Genomic DNA, 26987 nt, shown 5'->3' with positions numbered 1-26987 from the left:
TGAGAAAACGCTGCATTCTCATGGATTTTCAAGATGAAACAAGACCAAGGGAAAAGCCCTTGGACTCCTCCACCAGATGGGACCCCCGCCGGAACCCCGGGACCCCCACAGCTCTGTCGCTTTTCACCCCGCACTCCACGACTGACCCCGCCCCCGGCCGGGCGCGGCACTCTGCGCAGGCGCACCGCGTGCCTGCAGCCCGGACGCCAAGCTCCGCCCACTACCGGCGACGCCATTGGCTGACGGGCTCATGCATATACAAAATGCGTGCCGGGGAGCCTACTTTGCTTACGGGCAGCTGCGGTAGGCGGGGCCGGGGCCGGGGCCGGGGCCAGCGCGGAGGGGTCGGGCCGGGGCGGCCGTCTGGGGGCGTGTCCGGGGCGGAGCTAGACCGCGCGCAGGACTGAAGCCTGAGTGGACTGCTGGAGAGCGGGCTTGCTGCTGGGATCCGGGGCGGCAGCCGCCATGAGCACGGTGGACCTTGCCCGCGTGGGCGCGTGTGTGCTGAAGCACGCGGTGACCGGGGAGGTGAGGCTGGACGGGCTCAGGGTGGTGTGTGCGCCCGGCACCTGGCAGCGGCATCCGAGGCCGGCGCCGGGGCACAGGGCGGAGCTGGGGGCGCAGGCTGGGCGCGCAGGCTGGGCGTGCGCGGCGCTGGCCGGGGGCATGGGGCGCGGGAGCGGGGCCGGGGGTGAGGACGTGCGCACGGGCGGTGGCCCGGCAGCGCCCCTCACCCGACCCGGCGCAGGCCGTGGAGCTGCGGAGCCTGTGGCAGGAGCAGGCGTGCGTGGTGGCCGGCCTGCGGCGCTTCGGCTGCATGGTGTGTCGCTGGATCGCCCGGGACCTCAGCAGCCTGAAGGGGCTCCTGGACCAGCACGGCGTGCGCCTGGTGGGCGTGGGGCCCGAGGCCCTGGGCCTGCAGGAGTTCCTGGACGGTGGCTACTTCGCGGGAGGTGCCTGCACTCCCCACCCTCCTCCCCCTGCAGCACCCCGCCCCCCGCCCCCAAATGCCCAACCCGCCCTGAGACCCCTCCTCAAACTCAGGGCATTCGCTGCCTCCTTCTTGCCCAGCCTAGGCCCTTCTTTCTCCAGGAGCGGCCTTGATAGGCTCCTGTGTCCCCCCCCCTCCCCTCCCTGGCTGTGGCCTCTACCCGCCTGCCCCAGATAAGATGTTCTTCCCACTGTGGAGGGCTCAGTTGTGACTCTGGCCTGCAATCCAGGGCAAAGGTCTTTACTGGGTCAGCAGCCAGTTCCTCGCCACCCCAGGAGCCAGATCCTGAACTTCCCCAGTTGCTTTCCCCAAGGAGTATCTGGGACCAGAGCCCAGGCTGCGCTGCCTCCCGACCCACGCCGCTGGACCCCTCCCCTCACAGAGCCCTGGGCCCAGTGGCAGAGTCCGGACAGGTCCTGCTTCTCCCTTTCCACCTGTACCTCTGGGCCTCTGCCTTTCCTCTAACAATGGGGACAGTCAGCCTTGCTTTGCCCCTCCTCGTCCTCGGTGGGCGAGCTGGGTATCAAGGGTGGACGGAAGGCCGGATGCAGAAGCGTGAGCCAGGGGGGCAGGTGGGCCTGGGGCACCCACCTGTGGCCTCTGCTTTTCAGAGCTCTACCTGGATGAGAGCAAGCAGTTTTACAAGGAGCTGGGCTTCAAGCGGTGAGCTGGGGGCTCGGGGCTTCACCGCTCCCTTCTTCCTCTTCTCCCCTCCCCCCTCTCCCCGGCCAAGCGGGCTCTGGGGGCACCCACTGCTCCAGCCAGCCCTGCCGGGCTCTCTTTTGGGTGCCAAGTGTCTATTATGGGCTGTAGGTTAGGCTTCTCCCCACAACTGGCTGCAGAGGGCACCTGGGCCTAGCACCCCAGTCAGGGGCCACCCTAGCCACCTCGGGTGCATCTGCCACCGGCTGGCTGCCTCCTCTGATTGGCAGTGCCAGCTGAGCCAGAACCCCTGCGCTCACCCAGTCCATACTCCCCACACCCGCTGTGGGGCCCCAGGCCTGCCAGCCCACAGGCTGGGTGCCCCGTGGCTCTGGCAGCCGCTCCTGGCTGGGCCGGCTGCTGGCCTGGCTGCCCCGTGCCTCCTGAGCCCCTGGTGAGATGGGCCGGGGCCTGCTCGTCAGAAGTGGTCTGTGCAGAGACTGGGGGCGGGCTCTGGGGCTCAGTCTTTGGTGAAGAGTCAGGGCCTGGACAAGCCGGCTGTGTCTTGGCAGGTACAACAGCTTGAGCATTCTGCCGGCCGCCCTGGGGAAGCCTGTTCGTGACGTGGCCGCCAAGGTTTGTGACGGCCAAGGTCGTGTGGGACGCTCAGGTGTAGGTGCTTCTGTCTAGGACTGACCTGGGCCTGCTCCCCTCCCCGCAGGCCAAGGCTGTCGGCATCCAGGGGAATCTCTCCGGGGATCTGCTGCAGAGCGGAGGGCTGCTGGTGGTGGCCAGAGGTGGGCCATCAGGGGCCACCGCATGGTCACGGGGTCGGGGGTGCAGGGCCACATACTCAGGTGGGAAGTTCTTGATGAACTTGACCCTGCCCTGACCCTCCCTCCCTCCGGCTTATTGATCTGGGCACAGTTACCCCCTTGGTGGAGTGGCCCAGCTTTGAGTGTCATCCTAGCTGGGCGGGCTGTGGCCAGAACAGCTCACTCATCTCAGTAACCAGGTGGGGTAAGTGGCCACACAGGGGCACCCTGACGACCCCGCCCCCCACCGGCTGCAGGTGGTGACAAAGTGCTGCTACACTTTGTCCAGAAGTCTCCAGGTGACTACGCCCCCCAGGAGAGCATCCTGCAGGCCCTGGGCATCTCTGCGGAGGTCTGTACCAGTGAGCCGCCCAAGGTGAGTCCAGGCCTGGGGCGGGCACTGCGGTAAGAATGCCCCCCCCCCCCCCCGCCAACTCCCCTGGGTTGAACACTTGCTGTGGCCAGATGTTGAGCTGGACCTTGCTGGCTTTAGGTGATTCTGGGCTCACATCAGCCCCAGGATGTCGCTGCCACCCCACCCTGCAGTGACGGGCCAGGGGCAGGGTGGCCAGACGGGCAGGCATAGCAGGGCACTCTCCAGGGGACAAGGGGCTGGTCAGAGGCTGCGAGGCAGAGGAGGGGCCCGTCCTCTCAGCCTGGCAGGGCTGGGGCTTGTCCCAGGTGGCCGTCGCCCACGTTAGTTTAGCACGGTGCTGGTGGCCCACCTCCTGTGCCCCGAATGGAGGGGACCGTCCAGCACACTCCTTCTCCCTGGGCCACAGACCCCTGGAGGGTGGGATCAGCTGCTCTTGGCCCCAGGGAGTGTGGCCAGGCTGATGGGGCCTCTGCTGGCTCCGCAGTGTGATGAGGAGGCGTGCTCAAGGTGAAGGCCCCGTGTCTCCAAGGATCTGGGCTGCGTCTCTTGCCCTGGGCACACTGGGAGTTGGATGTGAACGAATTCCAGAATCTCTGGGCTGGGGCTGAACTCTGCCTGGTCTGCAGGCAGCGATGAGCATTAAACTGCAGTTTCTGGACAGTGTTTCTTCATTGCCTCTGAATGAATCTTGCGTCCTTGGCGGCCCTGGCCACCCCGGCCTTGATCGCTCTTGGTTTCATCCAGGCCAGCGGGGCGGTCACGCATCCCGAGGCATCACCTTCCCCGCTAGCACAGTCGCTTTCCCCGGTGGGTTGGTGGTGGTGGACGCGCCCCTGCAGCCTCCCTGGAGACCTCAGGCCTTTGGCACATGTGGGTCAGGGGTCTGAGAACAGGTCCAGGGTGTGGGAGACGAGGGTGGGATGGGCTCCGTCTGATAGAGAGGAAAGTCCTCAAGCCCCAGGCGGGAGCCTGGCCTGGAGGGGTGAGGGTCAGAGCTCACGTCCAGTGGGAGCTAACTGGGTTTCCAGGGAGGAGATGGTTTCCATTCCACCCGCTGGAGTCTGGTGGACAGTCGGGGACTTTTAGGGAAAGGGCTGCTCTGCCAGCAGCTCCTTTACTCACGGGGGACTTGTCATATGTGCGCCCCGCTGGGGGTGGGGGTAGCCTGGGGGGAAATGTCCCGATGCCCCTGTCACGAGGTGGGGAGGTGACAAGCACCTCAAACCTAACAGGTCTAGAGCAGAACTCCTGTCCTGCGCCGCCAGGAGCTCTCTCGTCTGAGTTCAGATGACTTTCTCAGCACCCTCCATGCCCCCTGGTCCAGGCCTGGACAACCACAGGGGCCTCCTGGCTGGCGTCCCAGCATCCCCGGCCCCCAACAGAGCCTCTCTGTGGTCATTTAAAAACTCAGGGCAGGTGACAAGGTTTAACCCCTCACTGGCTTCCGGTTACACAAAACCCAACATCCAGATTCTGGGCTGCAGCTCGGATCCCCCCACCCCTCTCCTGGGACTCAGCTCCTTCCTGGGTCGGGAGCCCCTCTCCCTACCTGAACCGTCATCCCCGAGGGCGGGCATTTGGGGGCGTGTGGTCATTGCTGTGCTCCCAGCGCAGAGACCCTGGGGAGATTGTCGGGAGCGCCCTACCGTTGCCTCGCTTGGCCGCCAGCGGTCAGCGGCAGGTGCAGCGGGACAGTGGGGGCACTTCCTCAGGTTCTGTCGCCCCGACGGGCCGGCCCCGGGCCCTGCTACACAGACAAGGCCGCCGACTGCTTTAAAGCGTTTACTTAGCTCACGTCCGAAGCTCCCGGACATCTGGGGAGGACGCACTTTGGAGAGTGGGCGGAAGACCGATAACCGTGTCTACAGGGCTGCGGTGGTGGGCGGTGTAGATCCTCTCGGGCGGGCGCGGAGGGGGCTCAGGCCCGGGGGGCGCTCCAGGCCGGGCGCAGAGGCGGGGCGCGGCGTGGGTGGGTCGGGCGCGGGTGTGTCGGCCGCCAGGAGCGGGGCGCACGCCGGGTCCCCGCCGGCAGCACCGTCTCCGCGCGGACGGGACACCTCGGGTCGGCGGGCGGGCGTGGGCCGCGCAGCGCTGCTCGGTCTCGGCTACCAGACGCGGCATCGCACCTTCGGGTGCATGGGGGAGCCCCGCGCGCAGTGGAACGCGTCCGCGAAGGCGGCCAGGTTCTGCAGCGAGCCCAGCACCCTGCGGGTGGACGGAGGAGGCTGAGACGGCGCCGGCCCGGGCGCGGGGCGCGGGGGCACGGGGGCCACTTGCCTGTACTTCAGGGGGCTGTGGACGTCAGTCCTGATGGACTGGATGGCGAACTCGGGCCGGTAGGACCCGCACCACACCTGTGGGTGCATGAGGGGCGTGGCTGCGGGACTTGGAGGAGGGGCAGGGGGATGGGGTTCGGGGGCAAGGAGGACCAGAGGGGATCCTGGAGGGGGTGCCGCGGGCCTGGGGAGGCGGGCGCCCCTAGGGCTGTGGCACGGAGGGAGTGCGGCCTGGTTCCCCTCTGGGCACAAAGGAGTCCCGCCAAGACCCCCCTGCTCCTTCTTGGGTGGGGGGAGGGAAGCCAGCGGGTCGCCCCTCTCCCTCCACAGCTACATCTGAATCTTCCCCAGCTCCAACGCCGCCACCATCCTTTCCCTCCAGGAAGCCTTCCTGGCTCGCTAGTTCTGGTTCTGCCTGGCTTCCGGCCAGGGTGTCCCTGGAGGCATGCGTTAGTGGGGGCTCGCCAAGGAAGCAAGTGGGGAGTGGGTTTCCAGCCAGTGGGGCAGGGGACGGACTCCCACCTGTGCGTAGCCGAGGAAGAACAGCTGCTTGTAGGTCAGCTCCAGTCCTGGCAGCTGCTGGTCCTTGCCGCCTTCCGCCACCCACTTTAGGTAAGCCTGCAGGCACCAAACGGGTGCTGGGCCAGGGCCTGCCCTCCTGGGGGCAGCACCGGGCTGGCCAGGGCTCCGGGGTCCTTGGATCGGGGAGGGAGGGAGGTCTGGCTTCCGGGCCTCCTCCGGTGGGGGGGGGGGGGTCCTGCCCCTGCAGCGTGGGGCCTCTGAGAACCCCAGGGACCATCTGAGCACCGACCCCGGGCTCGGTGGGAGCCCACTGTCCGGGCAGCCCGCCACATGAATGATCGCCTGACACCCAGTGCCCGAGGCTGCTGGTGCAGGGGTGTCACCGAGGCTGGCGGGTGTTCAGTGACTGTCACTGCCTTACTTGGCACTGGACAGTGGCCTCCCCAGAGCGCGGAGTCCTCAGCTAAGGTGGAGGTAAAGTGTGGCCCCACCCGCCTCTGGCGGGCAGGTTCCCCCAAGGCTCTGCTGCCTCCCCGTCAGATGGAGAAGGGTCCCAGGATCTGCCTGGGCTTGGGAGGGGGTCAGTCCCTGCCGCGCTGAGGGGCTGTCCCTGCCTGGACCTGGTCGCTCCCCGCCCCACCTCTCGGGGGCCCTGCTTGGACGCACCTTGTAGGCCTGCCGCACCCCTCCATTGTCTGCGATGTTTTCCCCGAGGGTGCTGAAGCCATTCACCTGCAGGCGGGAGGCAGGATGGCGGGGGCGCCCGGGCTCCCCTCCTCCGCCCTCCCCCAGGCCAGGGCTGCGCTGCGTCCCGCTGTGCCGCTTACGGTCTGGTTGCCGGCCAGGTCCCAGGAGTAGTTGCCATACTGGTAGACCATGCACTCCGCCTGCTTGCGGAAGTGCCGGGCCGAGAAGTTACTCCACCAGTCCAGCATGTTCCCGTCCTTGTCGAAGTTCCGGCCTGGACGGGGGCGGGGGGCTGCCCACGAGGCCCGGCCTGCCCAGCGCCAGCCTCTGCCCCACGTCCTCCCGGGAACCCCGGTGTCTGGAGCTCATGTGAGCAGAGAATGGGCCCCCCGTCACGGGGCTGCTCGGGCCCTGGGGGACGGAAGGCTTCAGTGGTGTCCATGCCGTCCCCAAGGTCAGGGCCTGGGCTCTTGGGTCACAGGACCCCAGCGGCACTGTGGACTAAGGAGCCTTGCTGTGGCGTCCACACTGTCTAAACCCCAGGGGAGGGGAGCGCTGGACCCTGGGGACACGGGGCTGCCCTCAGGTTTCGGTGGTCTAGCCTCATGGGAAAGCCAGCCTCGCTGGGTGGCAGCTGGAGGCCCCTGGAAGCAGGCGGGAGCCAGGCAGGGCCCCGCGCAGCGGTGGGAGGGGTGTTTGTGACTGGAGGTGCAGCTCGGACCCCCAGGCAGCCCCGTACCGTTGTCATCAAAGCCATGGGTGATCTCGTGCCCAATCACCATCCCGATGCCTGCAAAGTTCAAGGCCTGTGGCTGCTCCTTGCTGAAGAAAGGGGGCTGGAGGATCCCGGCAGGAAACACTGGTGAGGAGGCGGTGGGGGATGGAATAAGGTGCGGTGGGCACACCTGTGTGCCAGGCTCGGGGTGGGCACACCTATAGGCGTCCTGTCATTTCACCTCACGGTCGGGGAGGTAAAGGTTATGATCCCCTGCCCCATCTTACAGAGGAGAAAACCGAGGCTCGGGAGGCAAGAGGGCAGGGCTCACGGGGGGCGGGGTGAACATACCAATCTGGTTTCGGTTTGGGGAGTAGAACGCGTTCACCGTGGCGGCCCCGGTGATCCAGCTGTGATAGACAAGTGGGTCATTCAGAGCCCAGGTCTCCTGGGCCTGCCCTCCAGGTCCCCCTACTCGGCTGACCAGAGCCCCCCCCACCCATGCACGGCGGTCTTGCCATGAGGCCAGCACGGCCAACGGCCAGGGCAGGGTCTAGGCCAGTCCAAAGCCCTGGCTTCTCCCTGGGACCCCACGAGCAGAGGGCGGGTGCAGCGGGGCTCTGAGTCAGACCCACCACCCTCCCCCGCTGGCCCATTCCCCCCCCCCATGCCATCCCCACTCACAGGTTTTGGTCCACCTTCTCCCGAAGCTTCTTGAGGCTCCGCTGGGCGCCAGCCTTGAGGTTCTGCAGTCCGTTCTCAAAGTACAGGTGCTCCGAGAAGTTCAGCTACAGGGGACGGGTGGGCATGCGTGCGGGGTCCTCGAGGGGCCCGGGGGTAAGGGAGGTCAAGGGCGGCTGTGGACTGGCCTCAGGATTCGCCAGGCAGTCCCAAATGTGGCCCACAGGCTCTGGAGGCAGGCGGACTAGGGGCCAGCCCTGGCTCTGTGCATTTGCTGGGCAAGATCCAAGTCCCTCCCAGCCATGGTTTCCCCACCTGTAATGGAAGGTGATGCTAGGGCCCCAGCCTGTGACCAGGCGGCTGAGTTACGGATGGGGTCCGCCTGCGGCAGTTGAGGGCCCAAGGCCCTCGGGGGCGGGTTGGGTTGGGGCGCGGGGACAGGTGGAGCTGTCTGGGGCGTCGCGCACATTGGAATACTCCTCGTCCAGGCGTGTGTTCCCCTCGTCCAGGATGTACTCGGGGTACCCGACCTGCTCCCGGATGCTCATGGCCTAGGGAGGAGAGGGGGGGCCGGTCCATGCCCGTCCCACGGTGGGCATCCCGGCTTTGTCCCCGCCACGCGGGTAAGGGGCTAAGGGCCTCGCCCTCCTTGCAGGCTGTGGGGAGGCTAATGGGGGCAGAACGTGGACGGGCTCGACCAGAGACCGACCTCCGCACCCGGCCGCCGGCCAGGGCTCTGGGGCCGCCGGGCAGAGCTGCGTGGCTGCTGTGTCTGTCACACTGTGGCCGTGGCCGCCCCCACCCATTGCCGGGGGGTCTCCCCTCTGCCCGCAGCCCCTTCCCGAGCGAGCCCCGCACCCCCCAGCCTCACTGTCCTCGTCTCTGGAGAGGGGGTGGCTGTGATTACCCTGCACCCCTCGCACTGGGGCCACCCTCTCCCAGCCTCCTGCCCACCTTCTCCTGGGCCTTCTTCTTGGATGACTCATCCATCCAGCTCAGCTCGTCTAGGCTCTCCACGAACACTGCCCGCAGCTTGTCGATGAGCTCTCCGACCTGCGGGGAGCGCGTGACCCTGGTGCCTGGCTGACCGGCACTGGGGTCTCTGCGGGGGGCCACTCCGAACGTGGTGGGCGCTTGGGGGCGGGATCTGACCCCCTGGGACACGGCCCCCACGGCAGCACTTTGTCCTGGGTGGGCCTAGGGCCTGCCAGGCCCCGGACTCACGCCTCGTACAACTTGTCCCCTTCCCGGGCAGGCCCGCAGGGCCGGGGGTCGGGGCCAATAGCTGTTGGGGGCCAGAGGCCTGGGGCGGGCAAGGCTTCCCCGCATCCCGCTGTGTGATGGGGTGCCGGGCGAACACGTGCTCCCCGGTACCGCTGAGCACACAGGCGCTGCTGGGCCGAGAGGTGCCACAGGCTGCTGTCCCCTGGCCCAGGGCGGGGTCGCCGGGCACGCACCATGTTCTTGCTGTCCCCGGGGAAGGCCTCCTTGACGTAGAGTGAGCCCACGGCGCTCTCCATGTTACTGTTGACGTAGCTGACGCACTCCCGCCAGCGCACCTCCTCTACCGTCGTGCCGTACAGCGCCTGGCACGTTTCATTTCACCACGTTTACCAATGTCTGCTTCCCTGGCCTCGGCCCCAGCGGGCCCAGGGGCCAGTGGGGGACATTGGTGAACTCAGACACTCCCTTTGAACACCGGCCCTGGTGTGGGAGGACCGGGTGCACAGTTTGGAGGGCTGGGCTCCCAGCCCGGGCTGACCCCGGGGTGCGGGTGCCCTGCCCGGCCCCGAGTTCCTCCTTGTCCCCTGTCCCTGGCACCCTGGCCTGGCTGTCTGGCCGACTCTGCTCTCAGGGACTCCAGCCCTACCCCGAAGCACAGGCTGGCGTTGACCTTGGGGGCCTTGTCTAGCTCAGCCGTGAGCCGCCAGCTGCCTGGGCCCCGGTTTTCCCATCTCCAAAATGACGATGAGAATGTCTGCCCGTCTGTCCCTGGAGACACAGGGCACACGATGGAAATGTGTCCCCCGTCAGATTTCTGGCCCCAAATCTCGGCCACCTCGGAGCTCTGCCCAGCATCTGGCCACACGTTCCGGGGCTGTGGGGTTTCCTGCCGCTGAGGAAGTCAGTGTGACTCATCCTCTGTCCTCTGAGCTCTGGGATTCAGCTCCCTTCTCCACGCTTGGCTCGTAGCGTTCTCAGTCCAAAACAGCAAAGCAGGAGGCCCGATGCCACAACCTGTTCTGCCCCCACCTCCCCGATCAGGGCCGGACCTCTGCCCACCCCACGTCCCTGGCGAAGAACCTCAGAGGCCCCCGACTCCCCCGTTCCTCGTCCCCCCTTCCACACCTCAACTGCCTATTGTCAGCGCCTCCATCTAGTGCCGACACCCTGGTCCACCCTCGCCCCACCCCCCACCGCCAATGATGGCACCTGCCTCCACTCGGCCTGTGCTCCCGCAGCAGCCAGAATGACCACACCAGGCGGGACGTAGGACTGTGGTTCCCACTCTTAACACCCCAGTGGCTCTCAGTGCACGTGGAATCCACATGCTGCTCTGGCCCATGGTTGCCTCCCCCTCCTCCCCGACCTCATCTCCTTCCTCCCCACGTGACCCTGGGGTCCCTGCCCCAGGACCTCTGCACCGGCTGTTTCTGCTCCTGGGAATCTGGCCTGGGTCATTAGTGCCTTGAGGTCTCCATGGTCACTTTCACAGAGAGGCTCTCCCTGCCCTCACCCCCTCCCCTCACATCCTACTTGCTGGTCTTGAAAGAGCAGATTGTGCTTTGTCGATGGCTTATTGTTAGGCTGCCCCAAGAGGGCGTGTCTCATGAGCCTGGATCACAGCTCTGATCCCAGGGTGGACCTTGGTGCTTGGCCCACAGCAGGGTATCAGGTCAGTGTTGTCAAGGCAACAGGCCAGGCTCGGTGCAGGGGCAGGGCATCGCTCACCTTACGGTAGTTTGCACGTGCATCCCTGAATCTCTGGCTCAGGCTGCTGATGAGGTCCAGCACCAGGCGCCAGACCAGGTAGTTCTGCATGGTCCTGGGGCAGGAGGCAGAGGGCAGCGGATAGAACAGGTACGTGCTGTTTGCCCAGGGAAGGGGTGTGGTTTATGGGCCCTTGGACAGCAGGCTCCACAGCAAACAGAGACTTCAGGGTGGTGGAGAAAAAATCTCTAAGACGACCCACAGATACATCCTGCCTGCCCCTGGATGACTCAAGGAGGGGTTCGCATCTCTAATGTAAGGTTCCACTGGCCACAAATATTTGACCCTGTCATGTCCCTCACGCCTCAGAGTAATGCTTTATGGGGTCCTCTCCTGAGAGCAGGAGCTGTTGGGTATGAGGAGAGAGCAGGGGAAAGATGCTGACACCTCTCGGGACCTTCCTTGAGCCTCACCTGGATGAGTAGACGTCGATGATGTCTTCAAGATTCTGGAGGTAGGGGATGCCATAGACCACCACTTCTTCATCTGGCAGCAGCTCGATTTTGACAGAGGATAGCACGGATTGTATGAAGAGAGTCCAGTTAAATCCCTGGAGAAGGAGGGAGTGAGGAGAAAGAGGGAAAGATGGAGAGGTAGACACAGTTCTTGGGCATCCAAGAAACCCAGCCCCCTCTAAAGAATACTCAAAAAATAAGAGAGAAGGTGCAGGTAATCAGAATCAGGAAAAAGGTGGGTGACATTACTACAGAGCCTACAGCGAAAAGAGATTATGGCAATATATTGGAAAATTCAAGTGTAATGGAAGAATTCCTGGAAAAACACAACTTAGCAAAAAATGAAAGAAGAGATAGAAAATATAAATAGTTTTGTATGTAAGAAACTGGATTATTTAATTTAAAATATTTCCACATAGAAATTTCCAGACTCATCTGACTTTTCCAGTGGATACTATCTGACATTTAAGGAAGACATACTGTCAATCTTAAACTTTCCAGAGAAGGAAAAAAGGGAAAACTCTTTCAACTTGATTTATGAGTCCAAGAATAACCTTCATACCAAAATAAGGACTTAAAGAAAAGAAAACAATAGGCCAGTCTCATTTATGATAATTGATACAAAAACTCTAAGCAAAATATTAGCAATCGGAATTCATCCACACCTATATAAAGTGGATAATGCAACACAGCCAAATTAGATTTACTCAAGGAATACAAGTGTGGTGTAACATTTGAAAATCAAATCAATATAATTCACTATGGTAACTGAATACAGAAGGAAAATCACACGGTAGTTTCAGTAGATGCAGATAAAGCATATTAAAATTGACTATTCATGAAAAAGACGCAGCAAATCGAAATAGAAGTTCTGTAATCTAATAAAAGGATCTATACAACAGCAGCAGTGGCAACAAACAAAATCCCACTCTACAGCAAACAAAATTAAATGAAAGCTTGCAAAATGTTGCAAGCTTTTCTTCTGAGATCAGGAGGGAAACAAGATATCTACTGTCATGACTTCAGCATTATGCTGAAAGTCCTAGCCAGTTCAATAAGACAAGAAAAAAATAAAATCAATGAGGATTAAAAAGGGAAGAAATAAAACTTATTTTTTACAAAGGACATGATTTTGTGTCTATAAAATATTAAAGGATAAACTATTAGAACTACTACATGCTTTGAGTAAAATTGCTGTATACAAAGTATTGCTGTATACTAGCAACAAACAATAAGAGAAATTGCAAAATGATACCATTTACAATAATATTAAAAAACCAAGCACCTGGGAACAAATGTAATGAAAGATACGTAAGGCCTTGAAGTAGAAAACTATAAAACTTAATGAGAGAAATGAAAGAAAACATAAATATGTGGAAGTAAATATATGGAAGTTTCATGGAACAGAAGACTCAACCTTGGAAAGATGAGGATCTTCCCCAAATTGATGCTTAGATTTCAAGCAATCCCTGTCAAAATCTCAGCAGCATTTTTTTTTTTTTTTTTTTGTGTGTGTGTGTGTGTAATTGACTAGCTGACTCTGAGTCTTGTAAGAAAATGCAAAAGATCAAGAATAATCGATTTGAAGAACAAAGTTGGTAGACATCAAAACTTATCACAAGGCTATAGCAATGGAGACAGTAGGTTCCGCCACGTGAATAGACAGAGAGACCAATGGAGCAGAAGAGAGTTCAGAAATACACACACAGGTACAAACGCACAGATCCGGACATGCACACAGGCACAAGTGCACAAAAAGACACTCGGTCTTTAATCAAGTTGGCACACAGCGCAATGGCTAATGGGGGAGTCTTTTCAATAAGTGGTGCTAGATCATCTGGACAGCCACAAGGAGCACATGAAACAATTCCTTCTCACTGTACATAAAAAATCAACTCAAGGTAGACTGTCGACCTAAACAACCTTGGCAGGCAAAGATTTCTTAAGCAGAACACAATGAACACTAGCCATAGAGAAAGGATCCATCCGTCTTTGATAAATTGGACTATTTTAAGCCCTCCTTTAAAAAATAGAACCGGTATGAAAGTAAACCAGCAGGCTGCCCACTGGAAAGGACATTTACTACACAGAAACTGACCACGGGGTCACATCCAATGTATCCAAAGAGCTAAAAATCAGCGAGAAGGCAGATATCCCAGTAGTACAGATGGGCAAGAGACTTGAGCAGACACTTCACAAAAGGGGGCCACCGCTGGCCAGCCAGCGTGAAGCAGTGCTCAGGGAAAGTCAAATCCAGCCCAGATGAAATTCCGCAACACGTTCATCTGCGACACATCCATAGATGGGCCAAGACGGGAGGAATGGGCCCCGCCAAGCATTGGAGGGGGTGCTTCACACACTCCTGTTGAGGCGTGTAAATCTGTAGGATGATTTTCGAACAACCGGTGTCCTAAGACCTGGCCACTGCATCCCTAGGTGGACACCTGACAGAAATGCTCGCGTGTGTGTGCCAAAAGACGTGCATGAGAATGAGTGTAGCAACATCGCTCAGAAAAGTCCAGAACTGGAACTGAGCCAGAGGCCCAGCAAGAGTAGAAGAGGAGCACAAAACTGTTGTGTGTTAATAGGGTCGATCGTACAGTGATCGGGACGAGTGAGAGGTTGCCGCTGCCCCAGCGAGATGAGATGGAATGACGCTGAGATGTAGTCTCGCCTACAGAATGTAGAAGAAAGCAGCGGCCCAGCGCACGCGTGTGGTGGAAGCCGGGTGGTGGCTGCTTTGGGGAGGAGGGCAGGGAGGGGGCTGTGTGGATGTGCTCACGTGTGGCAATTCGAAGCTCTAGAAACGCATTATAGTCCGGACACCCCGAGCCCTGGGTTCCTGCACGTGGCCACGCCTGCTCCGGGGCGTGTCCACGGTGCCTTCTGGCCGTCTGCGTCCCCCCTTCCTCTCACTTCCCACGTTTGGTCCATTTGCAAGCCCTGCTGGTTCTCCCTTCCAAATGAATGCACGAGCCACACCTCTCAGCACTCTCAGCACTCCGGCGGCCGCTGTCCCAGGCCCCCACCTGGTCCCGCCTAGGTTGTGCTGTAGCCTCCTGACCCGTCTCCCTGCTTCTGGCCCTCAGTCCCTTCCCTGTGTCCTCAGCAGCCGGGTTCTCTTCGCTATGAGTCAAGTCCTGTCCCATCAAAGCCGGTGCCTTCAAAATGGCCCCGGAGGCCCGACAAGGTCCACCCTCCCTCCCTGGCCTCGGCTCATCCCCGGCCGCAGGACCTTGGCACTCGCTGTTCCTCTGTCCCCCCCCTTGCCTGTCCTCCGACACACTCTGCGGGCCACACCTCTTTCTCCCCGACCCAAGCCCTGGGCGGGGGCTGCCTGCTTCGTTCATGGATGGAGTCGGTGCCAGAGCACGGCTGCCCCCTCAAAGTGCCCGCCTGGGAGGGGGCGAGCTGGCGGGCGGTGCGGGGTGGTGTCACAGCAGGCCAGCACGGAGCCGGGAAGGAGGCGCGCGGGGCGACGGGGCCTTCTGCAGCGCCAGGTGCAGGAGTCCTGGGCAGGGTCCCCCGAGTTCTCCCATCTTGTTCTGTGGCTCCAAGACACTTAGGTGTTCTAGTCACAGGAAGGAGCTTCGGGCCCTGCCTCTGACGGTGGGCTCCGTCCCCAGCTGCACCCTCTCCCTCTGGCCTCGGTCACCACAGTCAGCTGGCGGTGGCTAGAGCCACGTCCGGACCCTCCTTCCACAGGAGGAGGCCCCTCTGACTGCTCAGGGCAGGCTGAGTGAGTGCGGGGCCTTGCGGGGCGCAGGGCTGAGCTCCCCCTTCCCGGGCTGGGCCGCCCCTCCCCAGCCCAGGCCCCTGAGGCTACGGCCTGGCCAGCGGGAGGGGGAGGGTCCGAGGGTCCGGCCGTGGGGCCCTCTGTCAGGGGCAGAGCTGCGCTGGGGCCCCGAGCCGGGCCTGGGGACAGGAAGCCCCGGGCGGGGGGCCGGCCCGACTCGGGCGGGTGAGGAAGCAGCCCCTCGCAGGCCGCTCTCCCACTCCGAAGACTTGGGGCGCCACAGCAGGCACCTCACAGGCGGGTGGCCCCGCAGCCCCAGGCAGCCGGCTGACGCCTGCCGTCCTCGTTGGGTGACCGGTCCCGTGGGCCCTGCTTGGGGTGGGCGTATTTGAGGCTTAGGGGAGAGAGGCGGGGCAGGTACGGCTGGGGCTCACCTTCAGACCGAACTTGTTCTGGAGCTGCTCCAGGCCCATCCTGTGGTACAGGGCGGTGACGTCGCGCCGCTCTTCCTGGGGGGCCGTGGCCTGCAGCGGGGCGGGTGGTCACAGGGGCGGGGCAGCGGGCCTGATCCCCCAACCCCGTCCGCCCCCGCTCCGCGGCCTCACGTTGGCCAGCTGCGTCTCCAGCTCCAGCACCCGGGCCATGTCCTCCCGCACCAGGTCGTTATTCTTGGGGAGGTGCATGTCCGCGCGAATCATCGTGGCCACCGACACCATGAACTGCAGGTAGGCTTCCCGTACCTGAGCCAAAGGGTGCAGGACACAGTCTGGCGGCCTTAGCCACCTTGAGCTGAGGAGCTCAAGGAGCTCTCTGCTGGGGGTGGGGTGGAGCTCTCTGCGGGGGTGGAGCTCTCTGCGGGGGGTGGGGTGGAGCTCTCTGCGGGGGTGGAGCTCTCTGTAGGGGTGGGGTGGAGCTCTCTGCGGGGGTGGAGCTCTCTGCGGGGGGTGGGGTGGAGCTCTGCGGGGGTGGAGCTCTCTGCGGGGGTGGAGCTCTCTGCGGGGGGGTGGGGTGGAGCTCTGCAGGGGTGGAGCTCTCTGCGGGGGTGGAGCTCTGCGGGGGTGGGGTGGGCATATGCCCCAAAGCAGCCCTCCGGATGCTCATCGGCTTGGGGGTCCCAGACGGCCCACGCCTCCCAGACCAGGGGCCTCAGCGCTGGGACTCATGCTCCACGGCAAGCCGGTGGGCGGGGAGGCTGTGAGCCCCGTGGGTGGACGGCGCCTGCTCCCCAGACCTGCCGGATGGGCTGCTCGCCGACCCACAGCCAGACGCTCAGCGCCGGGCTCCCTGCTGCACCCCTTCTATGTGTGACCCCGTGCCCGAGCAGCTCGCACGGGACCGGAGACCTATTCCAGCGGACTGCACGGCTGCCTATAAACTGCGGGGCACACAGTAGGTGCTAGTAAAGGCCCAGAGCCATTGGGCGCCAGGGTTCAGGTGGGCCGCCCTCGCCAGGCTCGCCTAGGCCGGGCGTCAGGAGCTGGGTCCTGAGGCTGTGTGCCCCTCCTGGACCCGCCTTCTTGGGGCCTGTTTTGCCGGGGGGGGTTTCCTCGTTTGCAGGCAGGGACCACCGAGGCCACGTCTTCCCAGTCTCTTGGCATCAGGCGGGGCTGATGCCCCCAGGTCGGGCCTGGTCCCTGGCTGCCAGGCGTGAGTCCTTCCGGGGGCCCCAGTCCCTGCTGCTCTGAGTTGGGTTCCGTGGGCTGTTCCCCCAGCCCCACTGCCCGCTCCGCGGCTCCTTCTTTTGGCCACGCTTGTCTTCCCTCTTGGCTGGGCCCTCCCAGCCCACCTCCTCCACGAGGCCCTCCGCACCGCTTCCAGGCCGTGGGTCATGTCACCTCCTGTCTTTCAGCCTGCTCCCCGTCCTCCGCCCCGACCCCTCCTTCCGCAGCCCCTGGCCCTGTTCCGCGCGCCTTGCTGCTGTTTGGTTCCCCGTCTCTCTTCTCCTGGTGCAGGAGTAGGCTGGCTCAGGCAGCAGGCTCAGGGCCTGGGCGGCCTGCGTTCAGATCTCTACAGGCCACGTGCAGCGAGCCGGCGGTGTGGACCGCAGTCCTGCCCTGGCGAGACGGGGATGGCAGGGTGTGCCCCTCGGGGCTGCAGGGCTGAGCGGATCCCCCAGGGACGCCCCTACGATGGTGACAAAGGCAGGGCTCCACGTCTGCGCGTCCAGCCCTCAGCGCCGGCCTTGAGCCGCGCAAGTGCCCACAAAGGCTAGCTGTGGGGTTAGTGTCGAGCGGACACGCAGGGAGCTGGGCCACAGGCGGGCCCTGGAGTGACGGGCCGAGACGCCCGGAGCGGGAGGGGCCGGCGGGAAAGCGCCAGCGGGGGCAGGTCCGGCGTCGCGCTGCCCCGACTCACCTTCTGGTCGCTGCCCTCATGGAAGTAGTGCTCTCGGGACGGCATGCCCAGGGTTGGCTGGTCTATCTGGAGACAGAGCGTGGGAACCTGGGCATGGAGCCGGGACACCCCTAGCCTCGCCGAGGTGGGCCCAGCCCTCTCCCCTCCACCGCGCTGTGCCTGGCGGGAACGGGCGCTCCGTCCGGAGCGTGTGCAGGTACTGGGCCCCGGGCCCTGCTCTGCGGCTGCACTGCAGGTGGGCTGAGGGGTGGCCAGGGGCTGCGGGCCACTCACAGGGCCTTGGCCAGCCCCCCTCCCAGAGCGGAGTGTGGATTCCACGCGGGGTCCTTTGTGGCCTCTCTGTGGCCAGTGGTGGCTCTTTGAGGTTGGGCTTTCTGTGCTGGTGCCAAAGGCCCGGACGGACCGTCCCGAGGACCAGCTCGGCACCTGGGCCGCCCCTCTGGTCAGGACACGGGCCCCGGAAGGCCCAGCAGAAACCCAGACCGTCGGCTCAGGTCCCCTGAACCGCAGGTGTGGATGCTGGCAGGGCCCGGGGAGCATACGTGGGCCCCCCGCCCCCTGTGGTAACAGCTGTCTCCCCGCTGCCCTGCGGGAGCCCCCAGCCAGGCCCAGGGGACCCGGCGCCCCGGCGCCCCGGCGCGGCCCGTACATAGATGACGTGCCGGCTGCAGTTCCGGTCGTCGTTCCAGATGAAGAGGTCGATGAGGACCCGCCGGTCGAACTGCGCGCTCATCACGGCCAGCTGCTGCTCCAGCTCCCACCGGGGGCCTGGGGGCCAGCACCCCGTGCCGGAGACCTGCCAGGACCTGGGGTCCTAGCCCAGCCCCTCGCCCCACAGGGGATCCCGGAACTCTCCCCACAGAGCCCGCGGGGATCAACAGGGCCCTGAGGGCAGCGACCCCCCCCCCGCAACCCCCGCCCGAGTACAAGGAGCAGAGCCCACGCCGGGAGCCAGAGCCCGGGTCCTTCCCTATGGGGCTCTGGAAGGGATGTCCCTCTGCAGAGCGGAGGGGACCGGCCGCTGGGAGCCCGCCAGCAGCTGCTGCAAACTCTCCGGCTCGGGCCGGAAAGGGCTCTGCTCCCAGGAGCCCCAGGGCCAGCCGCCCATGCGAGGCTGCCACCAGGCCCTGCCTTACCTATGCTCTGGTTCCACTTGTCCATGGCCACTGGCCAGCCTCCTACCACCTCCAGGATGTCCAGCAGGGGCTGCGAGTCTCGCTTTTCTATCTCACCTGAGACAGGAGGGAGCGGCCGCTCACCCGATGCCCTGGCGGGGAGGTGGGGGGGGGCGGGCGTGACACCCGCCGGCACGTGGACCCGTGGGGATGCTGACGGCGGCGCGGAGCCTGACCCTCCCGGTGCCGACTCTGCAGCACAGGACATGCAGGGGCCTGGGAAGAGCAGAGACGGACGCAGGCGGGAAAGGGGGCTGGGGTTGATGAAAGCACAGGCGCCACCGGGACAAGGGTGTGGAAGGGAGGCCCCAAAGCTCAGAGAAGCCCAGGCGGTACTCTGGAAGGCCGGGAACAGGCCAGGGGTGGGGGTCCAAGCCGGCGCTGGGAAGCCTGCGTGCCCTCCAGCTCCAGCATCTGGTGGACTGAACTGCTAACCGAGCACGGAGCACAGCTTCCCAGCACGGGGGCGCCCAGGAAGCTTGGGCGAACTTGGCACAAGAACCCGCAAAAGTGGGAATAGAGCTGGCCCGCTGCTTTGGGGCGGGGAGGGCCTCGCCGGTTGGTCGCTTGACCTGGAGGGGGGGGCTGGGAGCGGAGGGGTCCAGGGGGAGGGGGGCGGCTTCAAGGGCGCCCTGATGGGGGCCGGGGCCTGGGGGAGCGAGAAGCAGGGTGTCCCACGTGGCTGGTGGGGGCACACTGGGCTTGCTTTCTTGGGTCCTGAGTCGGGAGCAGGGACAAAACCTAGGGAGCTGCCAGTGACAGGTCAGGTCGGCCGTCTCGGGCAGATCATTACAGGAGTTACTGTTTGGCTTCCTGGGCTGGTTCCCGTAGGTGATGGCCTGGCCTCCTGGCTGCAGACCGGGGGTCAGAGTTGTATTTTTATACACGGTCAGGCCATTGTCCTTTCGTACATTTGGTCTCTCAGGCCAGAAACTCTATACAGGTGGGAACACAGCGCATCTCCTTCACCTGGCAGGTGCTGGCCAGACTGGATCACGTGACCTCCTGTTTCCATGAGGAGGAGAGGAGTGTGCCAGCCCAGGACCCCATGGAGACACCCCGATAATGCTGAGGGCCCTGCAAGTCTTGCTATTAGGTACACCAGAAACAAACCCCGCCCGGCAGGAGACCCCCCGGGGAAACAGCCAACCTCGAACCCTGGTGCTGAGGAGGGGAAGCGGCCCCCAGAGCAACCGGAACCACAGGCTGGGTTTGCAGGCCCCTAGGCAGGTGCCTAAGGGAAGACGGGCCGGAGGGGCCCAAGTGTGTGACTCCTCTTAACAGGAACCAAAGCACTGGGAAACTGCCCCCACCCCTGCCGCACAACACACGCACACACACACACACACACACACACACACACTCAGACATACACACATACACACATACACACACATAGACATATATACCCATATACACACATACATACCATAGGTATAATGCCCATATACACACAAAACACATAAACACACACAGACACACATATACACACATACCGACACACACATACACACAAACCCACATATGCCCCCCCAGACATACATATGCACACACACACATATATGTACCCACATACACACATGCACATATAGACACACAGACATACACATAGACGTAATACCCATATACACATATATGTACTCACATACAAAAACGCATACACATAGACATACACACACACACAGGCATACAGACATATATATATGTATACCCAAACACACACACACATAGACATAATACACATATACATGTATACACATATACACACATAAACACATACGCATACATACACATATTCCTACACACATGTGCAAACACACACACACACTAGACACGCATTTGCGTCTCCACACACACACACACACACACACACACACACACACAGTAAGATTATCTCTTGATTCCGCCTTCAGTCAGGCTCCTGAACCTTCTGCTGGGCCCGTCACTGCACCTCCCGGTAAAATCCAGTTTTAGCGAGAACTCCGAGTGGCCATTTTAGCCAGAACTCCCCCCGCGCCTCTCGGTGGCCGAGCCGAGCCCTCGTCCCTCACTGTCCCCCAGCTGCCTGGCTGCCTGGCCGCCTTCAGCAAGAATCCCATTAGGTGAGAGTCGCCAGACTCGCCCCCACCCCCGCCCCATGGTTCCTGTTCCTAATCTAACATTCGCCGCGCCTCTCCTGCCCCTCGGCTACGAACCCTCACCTGCCCGCCTCGCCGTATTTGGAGTGGAGCCCGATCGCCTTCCCCTCTTGCTAGACGCCACTGCAGTGATGCCTGCACCTACTCAGATGGCCCTGAAGAGTCTGCCCTTTACCATCTTTACCGAGTGTCCTGAATAATGTTTCCTTCAAACCACACACAGGCACGCGCGTGCGCGCGCGCATTTTCCCTGGGCCTCCCAGGCAGACTCCGCGCTGCCTTCCTCCTGCCTGGCCACAGCGTGGCTGGCTGGGGTCAGGGTGTGAGCCGGTCCCGGGCAGCTGGCAGTCAGCCTGGACCCCGTAGGGCACCTGGGCCCGGTGGCCAGCCAGGCGGAGCACACAGCTCCCACCGGCACGAGTTTGGAGGGGCGCCCACTCCACCGTGCTCTGTCGCAGGGCCCTGGGGTCCTGGAACAGGGTCCCGGGGGGGCAGCTCCATTGGTCACTCACTCTCGTTCATGCAGGAGCGGTACAGCATCTTGGCCTTCTGTACCGCTGGCCGATCCTTGGTGGTAGAATTCTCCAGCGCCCCTGTGGGCAGAGGAGAAGCTGGACAGAGGCCTGAGGAGGCTGCTGGGGAGGTCCAGTCAAAGGTGCCCGTGTCCCTGGTGCACCCAGTGGAGGCCTTCATCCCAGGGGACTCCCTCTCCCCTGTGCCCACTGGCTCGACGGGCTGTCCCCACTCCTTCGGTGGAGGCCGCGCTCACCTTTGAGAATGATCTCCAGCTCATCCCGGAGGATGTCGAAGACGCTGTATCTCGAGTTGGTCTTGGGGATCACGTGCCGCTGCCAGCCCCCGCACGCGTACTGGTAGAAGTCGTCACAGGGCTCCTCGGACGGGTCCATGTTCTGGAGGATCCTGGCGGCTGCTCGTCCACGGGGGGTGCAGAGGAAGAGGGGAGATCCGGTGTGGACAGCCCGATGGGCTGTCGGGTATTCAGTCACGGCCCTGTGCCCTCAGAAGCGTTCGTCTCCCCGGGACCTCAGGGAGGTTGGCAGCAGGGCCTCCAGTTCAAAGGACCCCACTTATCAGCCCCATGAGCTTGGACCCCGTGACCTCTCCCATCCTCCACTCATACATCTGCGAATCCGGGATGCCTGTGGTCCCACAGATGGCCAGGTGTTGGCTGAGCCCGCCCAGCTCACAGCCAGTGCTAAGCACTGGCCCTGCCCCTGGAGCCCCTTTACCGGTCAGTGCGTCCGCGGGGGCGGGCAGCTCTCACCCACCACAGGGCTTTGTTTTCTGTTGGAGCAGATGGGTTTGCTCCCAGAACCCCATGTGGCAGGGACAGTGGGGCCCCCAGGTTGCCGGCAGGACGCTTCCAGCAGAGGTGGCCAGGCTGCACCCCAACCCAGCACCCTCCCTCGCCTTGTGTTCCACTTGGCTGGGACCTCGCAGGGGGCAGCGCCACAGGAGCCCATCCACTCGCCCAACGTGGGCAGAAAAATCACATTTCTGAGTTTTTACACTAGTGTTTCTTCATACCATTTTCACTGTGTTTTATCTGCAAACGATGGCACATGGTGCCCAATTTTAAGACAAATTCCTGGGAGAAAACTTGAGAGTGTGTGTTTGTGTGACCTTCTTTCTGTAAGTGCAGAAAAGAGCGCCTGGGGTCCCTGTGCTAGCTTCACTGTGGTCACGGGGGCCTCTGCAGGCAGGGAAGCAGCTTCCTGGGGGGCAGGGGAGGTGAGACACCCGCAGTAGAGTCCCTGCCCCCAGGCACATCCAGGGTCTGCCCACCAGCCCAATGCCACGTCTCAGGAGTGCGGTGGCTCCCCGTGGCCTCGAGCAGTGCGGGTGCCAGCATCACTGGGGGCCCCGAGCCCGCTGGTAGGGCTGTGGAAGGCTCGGAGGGAAGGGGGGCTTACCTGCCATCACGCAGCCAGGGGTGGTGCAGGTTTCGCCCGTGCCCTTGGGGTTTTGGATGTCTGCGGACAAGGAGCGGTGTGGGCACTCGGCGAGGATGATGGGTGCCGGCGGGGCTGGCGGGGGGTGGGCGGGGCACAGGTGGGGTGGGGAGGGATAGGGCGGGCAGGGTTAAACTTCGGTCACCCCCACCCCCATGGGCGGTCCTGCCCGGGCCCTGAGGGCATCTGGAGGGCAGCCTGCATCCTCCTTGGGTGGCCCAGGCCAGGGGCCTTAAGTGAGGGTAAGCTCTTTATGGCTTGACCCCTGCAGTGACCTGGGAGCCCCTTTACACCCTCTGATCCCCACAGCTGAGGGCTGAAGCTGGCCATTCTCCCCTCCTGCCTGTCGGCCCAGCCAGCGCTCACCCATCAGGCGTCACCTCCTCCAGACAGCCTGCCTGTGCTGCCCCGTCCCTGCACGCCCTCACTCTCTCCCAACCCCCCACCCCCTCTCCTGCTGGTTGTATCAACGTGCACCTGCCGGATCTCAGGAGCAGCTCCCTGAAACTGCTGGTTCCCAGGCGCCCAGGAAGCATTCTGCATCCAGCAGGTGCGCACGGCTGCATCCCTGCAACTGCCCTTTCTTCCCACGGGACCCTGGTGCCCTGGGCAGGGTCCCCTGTCCTGCCGCACACCCCGGGCCTGCGGTGGAACCCAGCCTGGCCATGTGGGGTGCCATTTCCTAGCACCCCTCCTGCTCGGGTCGTGTTGGGAGGGGAGACAGGGCTACCTCGGGGTGTTCGTTTTACAGTGGTCTTCTCTTCCTTTGAGAAGCAAAGCCGGCTAGTAAAGAGTAGAAGCTGCTTCCCTGGGGAGAAACACAGCACTCAGCTCTCCTGCCGCCGCCACTTCCCGGGTGCCTTGGGGCTGACCTGGGGCAGCACAGGCATTCTCCTGCAGAGGGGGATCCTGGGGGCTCTGGGGATTCCTTGTGTAGGACTGCGGCCCCTTCCCGCTGTAGTGAGGGCTTGTCACCAGGCAATCAAGACACAGGGGCTCCAGCAGAACTCAAATCTGAGCAGAGGGGGAGGCCCACCGGCCCTGGGGCCGCAGCTGCCGGGCCCAGAGGGGTCCTGAGGCAGGACCTCTTCCCCTAAGAAGTGCCCTCTGACATCCTCCTCTACCACGGGGTCATGAGCCTCACCCAGGCCAGGGTCGGCAGCTCCTGGGGTCTACCAAGACAGGGACGATAGGCCCCTTAAGGGGGAAAGGATGTCCTCTGGGGGGTCATTTTCTGACCCACTGGCCTCAGCTCCAGCCCCTCCACCTGTGTGGGCAGCTGAAAGTGCAAAGCCGCCCTCCCTCATTTGTCTACTACGTAGGGGGGCGGGCACTGCCTGGTCAGCGTCGGCCTGGAGGGGGTGCAGGAAGGTGGCGTGAGTGGAGGGAAGGGGGAGGGTCAGGTCCAGGGAGAGAGCCCACCAGGCCTGGCCACCTTCCCCACCAGGGAGACCCACGGAGAGTTGGGCAGGAGGGAACAGGGCCTCATCCAGGTCAAGGCCGTGGGCAAGCCTTGGGCCCGGTTCAGCCCGGCCCCTGAGACCGCAGAGGGGGTAGGAGGCCCTGAATGTGCTGGGTGTCCCCTGGGGGCCTGGCCATTGGAGGGAGTGTTTATGAGACGTGTGATCTGGGGGCGGCGGGCGGGGGAGGTGTTTCTCCTCCACCTGTTAGTGGCTGCTCTTTCCACCCATCCATGAATCCAACATTTGCTAATATTATCAACCAGCCCTGGTGCTGGGCTCTGGAGATTCAGATCTGAGCCCCACATGGGCCCTACCCTTAAGGGGCCCCCAGTCCAGTGGAAAAGGAGAAAAGTGATGCATAGATTGAGGCAAACCGTGGACGGTCCCATGGATCAGAAACAGAAATGCAGTGCTTGGGCTTCCCTGGTGGCGCAGTGGTTGAGAGTCCGCCTGCTGATGCAGGGGACGCGGGTTGGTGCCCTGGTCCGGGAAGATCCCACACGCCACGGAGCGGCTGGGCCCGTGAGCCGTGGCCACTGAGCCTGTGCGTCCAGAGCCTGTGCTCCGCAATGGGAGAGGCCACAACAGTGAGAGGCGTGCATACCGAAAAAAAAAAAAAAAAAAAAAGAACGAAATGCAGTGCTCAGTGGGTGCTACGTCTGTCTGCACCACGGGCATCTGCCGGTCTCAGCAACCCAGGGCCTCTGGACAAGGGCCACGCCCTCGGTGGAAGAGTGGACTAGGCATCTGAGCTCTGGCCAAAGAGATGGTGGGGGAGAAGGTGTCTTTGCTTCTGATTAGGATGCAGAAAGTCTAAGCAGACTGTGGCTACTACCTAACAAGGACAGCAATCTGGAGAAGCGACATGAGAGCTGAAGACATCAAGAAACCTGAGTGAACTGAAGTCCAGAAAGGGCCGAGCCCTCCCAGGACCAGAGGGACCTGTGGCTATTTCACCTGCAACCAGGGCAGGAGGAGGGGCAGGCCTCCTCCAGGAGGGGCATGGAGTGGGGGGATTTTTAACAAGCCCTTTGCTCCTGCCCGTGGGCTGGAGGGAGGGATTCGGGTTCCAAGGAGCCAAGGCTCTGGTTCTTTCTCTGGGGCCTCCCATAATGCATGGCGGTGATGCAGGTGAAGGCTGGACCAGGGCAGGAAAGCTGGGAGAAATCCTCCTTCATGAGGAAATAGGCAAATGTGACCCATAACCAAGAAAAAAACCCCAAAACAGTTCAAAGTGGATTCGTTGGTGACCAGATGTCAGAGTTAGCAGACAGTCTTTAAAATCACCATGATAATTAAGGTAAAGGGTCTTGTACAAAAGACGGAAAAATATGTAGATAGATGGTGAATTTTACCAGATAAATGGGAGCTCTAAAAAAGAACTAAATGGAAATGCACTAAAAAGAGTGCGGAATTCATTTTTTAGGTTTAACAACACACTGAATACTGCAAAAGAAAGTATTAGTGTCAGCATATATAGGTCAGTATCAATGATCCAACCTGAAGCACAAAGGAAAAAGATGAAAAAACTGAACGGAGAATAACATCTAAAGAACACCCAGAGCTGACATGGCAGTTAACAGTGAGAGACTGGGTGATTTCCCCTAAGACTGGGGACAGGCAGCACTGTCCTCTCTCATCTCTCCTATCCAACATCACATGAGAGGTCTTACTGGTTCAATATGACAAGAAAAGGAAACATAGGTAACACAGACAGCAAAGGAAGTAATAAAACTCTATTTGCAGATGACAAGGTCATCTATGTAGAAGATCCCAAAGAATCAAGCAAAACAAAACAAAACAAAACCTAAACAAAACAACAACAACAAAAAACTCCTGGAACGAATAAGAGACTATAGTAGGTGGCAGGATACAAGATTAATATACAAATTGCTTTCTTATATATTAGCAATGAACAACTGGAATTTGAAATGATCAAAGAAATACCATTTACAATAGCACCTAAAAAATGAAAAAGTTAGGTATAAATCTAACAAAATATGTACAGGACCTATATGTGGAAAACTATAAAACACTGATGAAAAAAATCAAATATGTAAAGAAATGGAAGGATATTCCATGTTCACAGACTGGAAGACAGTATTATTAAGATGTTGATTCTTCTTAACTTGACCTACAGATTCAAAATATTTCCAATCAAAATCCCAGCAAGCTATTTTGTATTTATTGACCAACTGATTCTGAAGTTTGTATGGAAAGGCTCAAGTAGCTAGAGCAGACAACAACAATGAAGAAGAATGAAGTTGGAGAGACACATGACTTGATTTCAAGACTTATGGTAAGGCTACAAGTAATCAAGATGGCATAGTAGTGGCAAAAGAAGAGACACATAGATCAATGCAACAGAAGAGAGAGCCCAGAAATGGACCCACACAAATACAGTCAACTGCCCTTTGACAGAGGAGCAAAGGCAATTCGATGGAGAAAGTATAGCCATTCAATAAATATTCCAAAAGGAAAATGGGACATTCAAATACAAAAACAAACCAAAAAAATTAGACACAGGCCTTATGCCTTACACAAAAATTAACTCAAAATAAACCACAGACATAAATATAATATGCAGAACTGTAAAACTTCTTGAAGAAGACAGGAGAAAATCTACATGACTTTGGGTTTGGTGATGACTTTTAAAATACGACACAAATAGCATGATCCATGAAAGAAAAAATCGACAAGTGAGACTTCATTAAAGTGAAAATTTCTGCTCTGTGAAAGTCTTGTTAAGAAAGTGAAAAAAAGAGCCACAAACTCAGAGAAAATATTTGCAAATACATATCTGATGAAACACTGGTATCCAAAAAATACAAAGAACTCTTAAAACTCAAAAATAAGATAACATAATCCCAATTAAAAAATGGGCAAAAGATATGAAGACACCTCACCAAAGAAAATTCACAGTTGAAAAGTAAACATATGAAAAGATGCTTAACATAATTTTTCATTAGGAAATTGTAAATTAAAACAGCAGTGAG

General features: G+C 60.8%; 2 protein-coding genes across 4 annotated transcripts in view; one reads left to right on the top strand and one right to left on the bottom strand.

Moving 5' to 3' along the window:
• Positions 1–379: 379 nt before the first annotated feature.
• On the top strand, positions 380–3482 carry PRXL2B (peroxiredoxin like 2B). 3 transcript variants are annotated; one of them, XR_010838560.1, is made up of 7 exons: positions 380–528; positions 749–953; positions 1603–1654; positions 2206–2269; positions 2355–2430; positions 2738–2824; positions 3309–3482. XR_010838560.1 is itself a non-coding variant. In XM_059065357.2 (7 exons), exons 1-7 carry the CDS (start codon positions 466–468, stop codon positions 3333–3335), a joined length of 606 nt encoding a protein of 201 aa, XP_058921340.1. In that variant the 5' UTR covers positions 380–465; the 3' UTR covers positions 3336–3482. The 3 variants fall into 3 exon arrangements, 2 of the variants coding, with proteins under 2 accessions (XP_058921340.1, XP_066879027.1); XM_059065357.2 differs by having other exon boundaries at positions 2706–2824; XM_067022926.1 differs by lacking the exon at positions 2355–2430 and having other exon boundaries at positions 2706–2824.
• Positions 3483–4929: 1447 nt separating this feature from the next.
• The window catches only part of MMEL1 (membrane metalloendopeptidase like 1), a 41575-nt gene continuing 19517 nt past the window's right edge, over positions 4930–26987 (bottom strand). The window contains exons 2-23 of the mRNA XM_059064804.1: positions 23259–23336; positions 22490–22549; positions 21325–21483; positions 21068–21148; positions 18379–18474; positions 17892–18010; positions 17243–17308; positions 15493–15627; positions 15322–15411; positions 11110–11246; positions 10658–10751; positions 9163–9291; positions 8660–8758; positions 8173–8256; positions 7709–7812; positions 7376–7434; positions 7049–7168; positions 6450–6583; positions 6289–6354; positions 5623–5718; positions 5102–5178; positions 4930–5029 (exon numbers count right to left, since the gene is read on the bottom strand). Of these exons, the coding sequence (XP_058920787.1) occupies positions 4930–5029; positions 5102–5178; positions 5623–5718; positions 6289–6354; positions 6450–6583; positions 7049–7168; positions 7376–7434; positions 7709–7812; positions 8173–8256; positions 8660–8758; positions 9163–9291; positions 10658–10751; positions 11110–11246; positions 15322–15411; positions 15493–15627; positions 17243–17308; positions 17892–18010; positions 18379–18474; positions 21068–21148; positions 21325–21483; positions 22490–22549; positions 23259–23336 (2183 nt within the window). The remainder of the gene's footprint in view (positions 5030–5101; positions 5179–5622; positions 5719–6288; positions 6355–6449; positions 6584–7048; positions 7169–7375; positions 7435–7708; positions 7813–8172; positions 8257–8659; positions 8759–9162; positions 9292–10657; positions 10752–11109; positions 11247–15321; positions 15412–15492; positions 15628–17242; positions 17309–17891; positions 18011–18378; positions 18475–21067; positions 21149–21324; positions 21484–22489; positions 22550–23258; positions 23337–26987) is intronic.

This window comes from Kogia breviceps, chromosome 1 (genome assembly GCF_026419965.1).
Source record: "Kogia breviceps isolate mKogBre1 chromosome 1, mKogBre1 haplotype 1, whole genome shotgun sequence".
Lineage (NCBI taxonomy): Eukaryota > Metazoa > Chordata > Mammalia > Artiodactyla > Physeteridae > Kogia > Kogia breviceps.
This window is presented reverse-complemented; position numbering and strand designations above follow the sequence as displayed.

What these genes read in the sequence shown, in the direction of transcription:
- PRXL2B (XM_067022926.1), top strand. Translation starts at nt 466, where the DNA reads ATGAGCACGGTGGACCTTGCCCGCGTGGGCGCGTGTGTGCTGAAGCAC. An exon ending in AGCACGCGGTGACCGGGGAG is followed by an intron (nt 529 to 748) that starts GTGAGGCTGGAC and finishes GACCCGGCGCAG; the next exon opens with GCCGTGGAGCTGCGGAGCCT. An exon ending in AAGGAGCTGGGCTTCAAGCG is followed by an intron (nt 1,655 to 2,205) that starts GTGAGCTGGGGG and finishes GTGTCTTGGCAG; the next exon opens with GTACAACAGCTTGAGCATTC.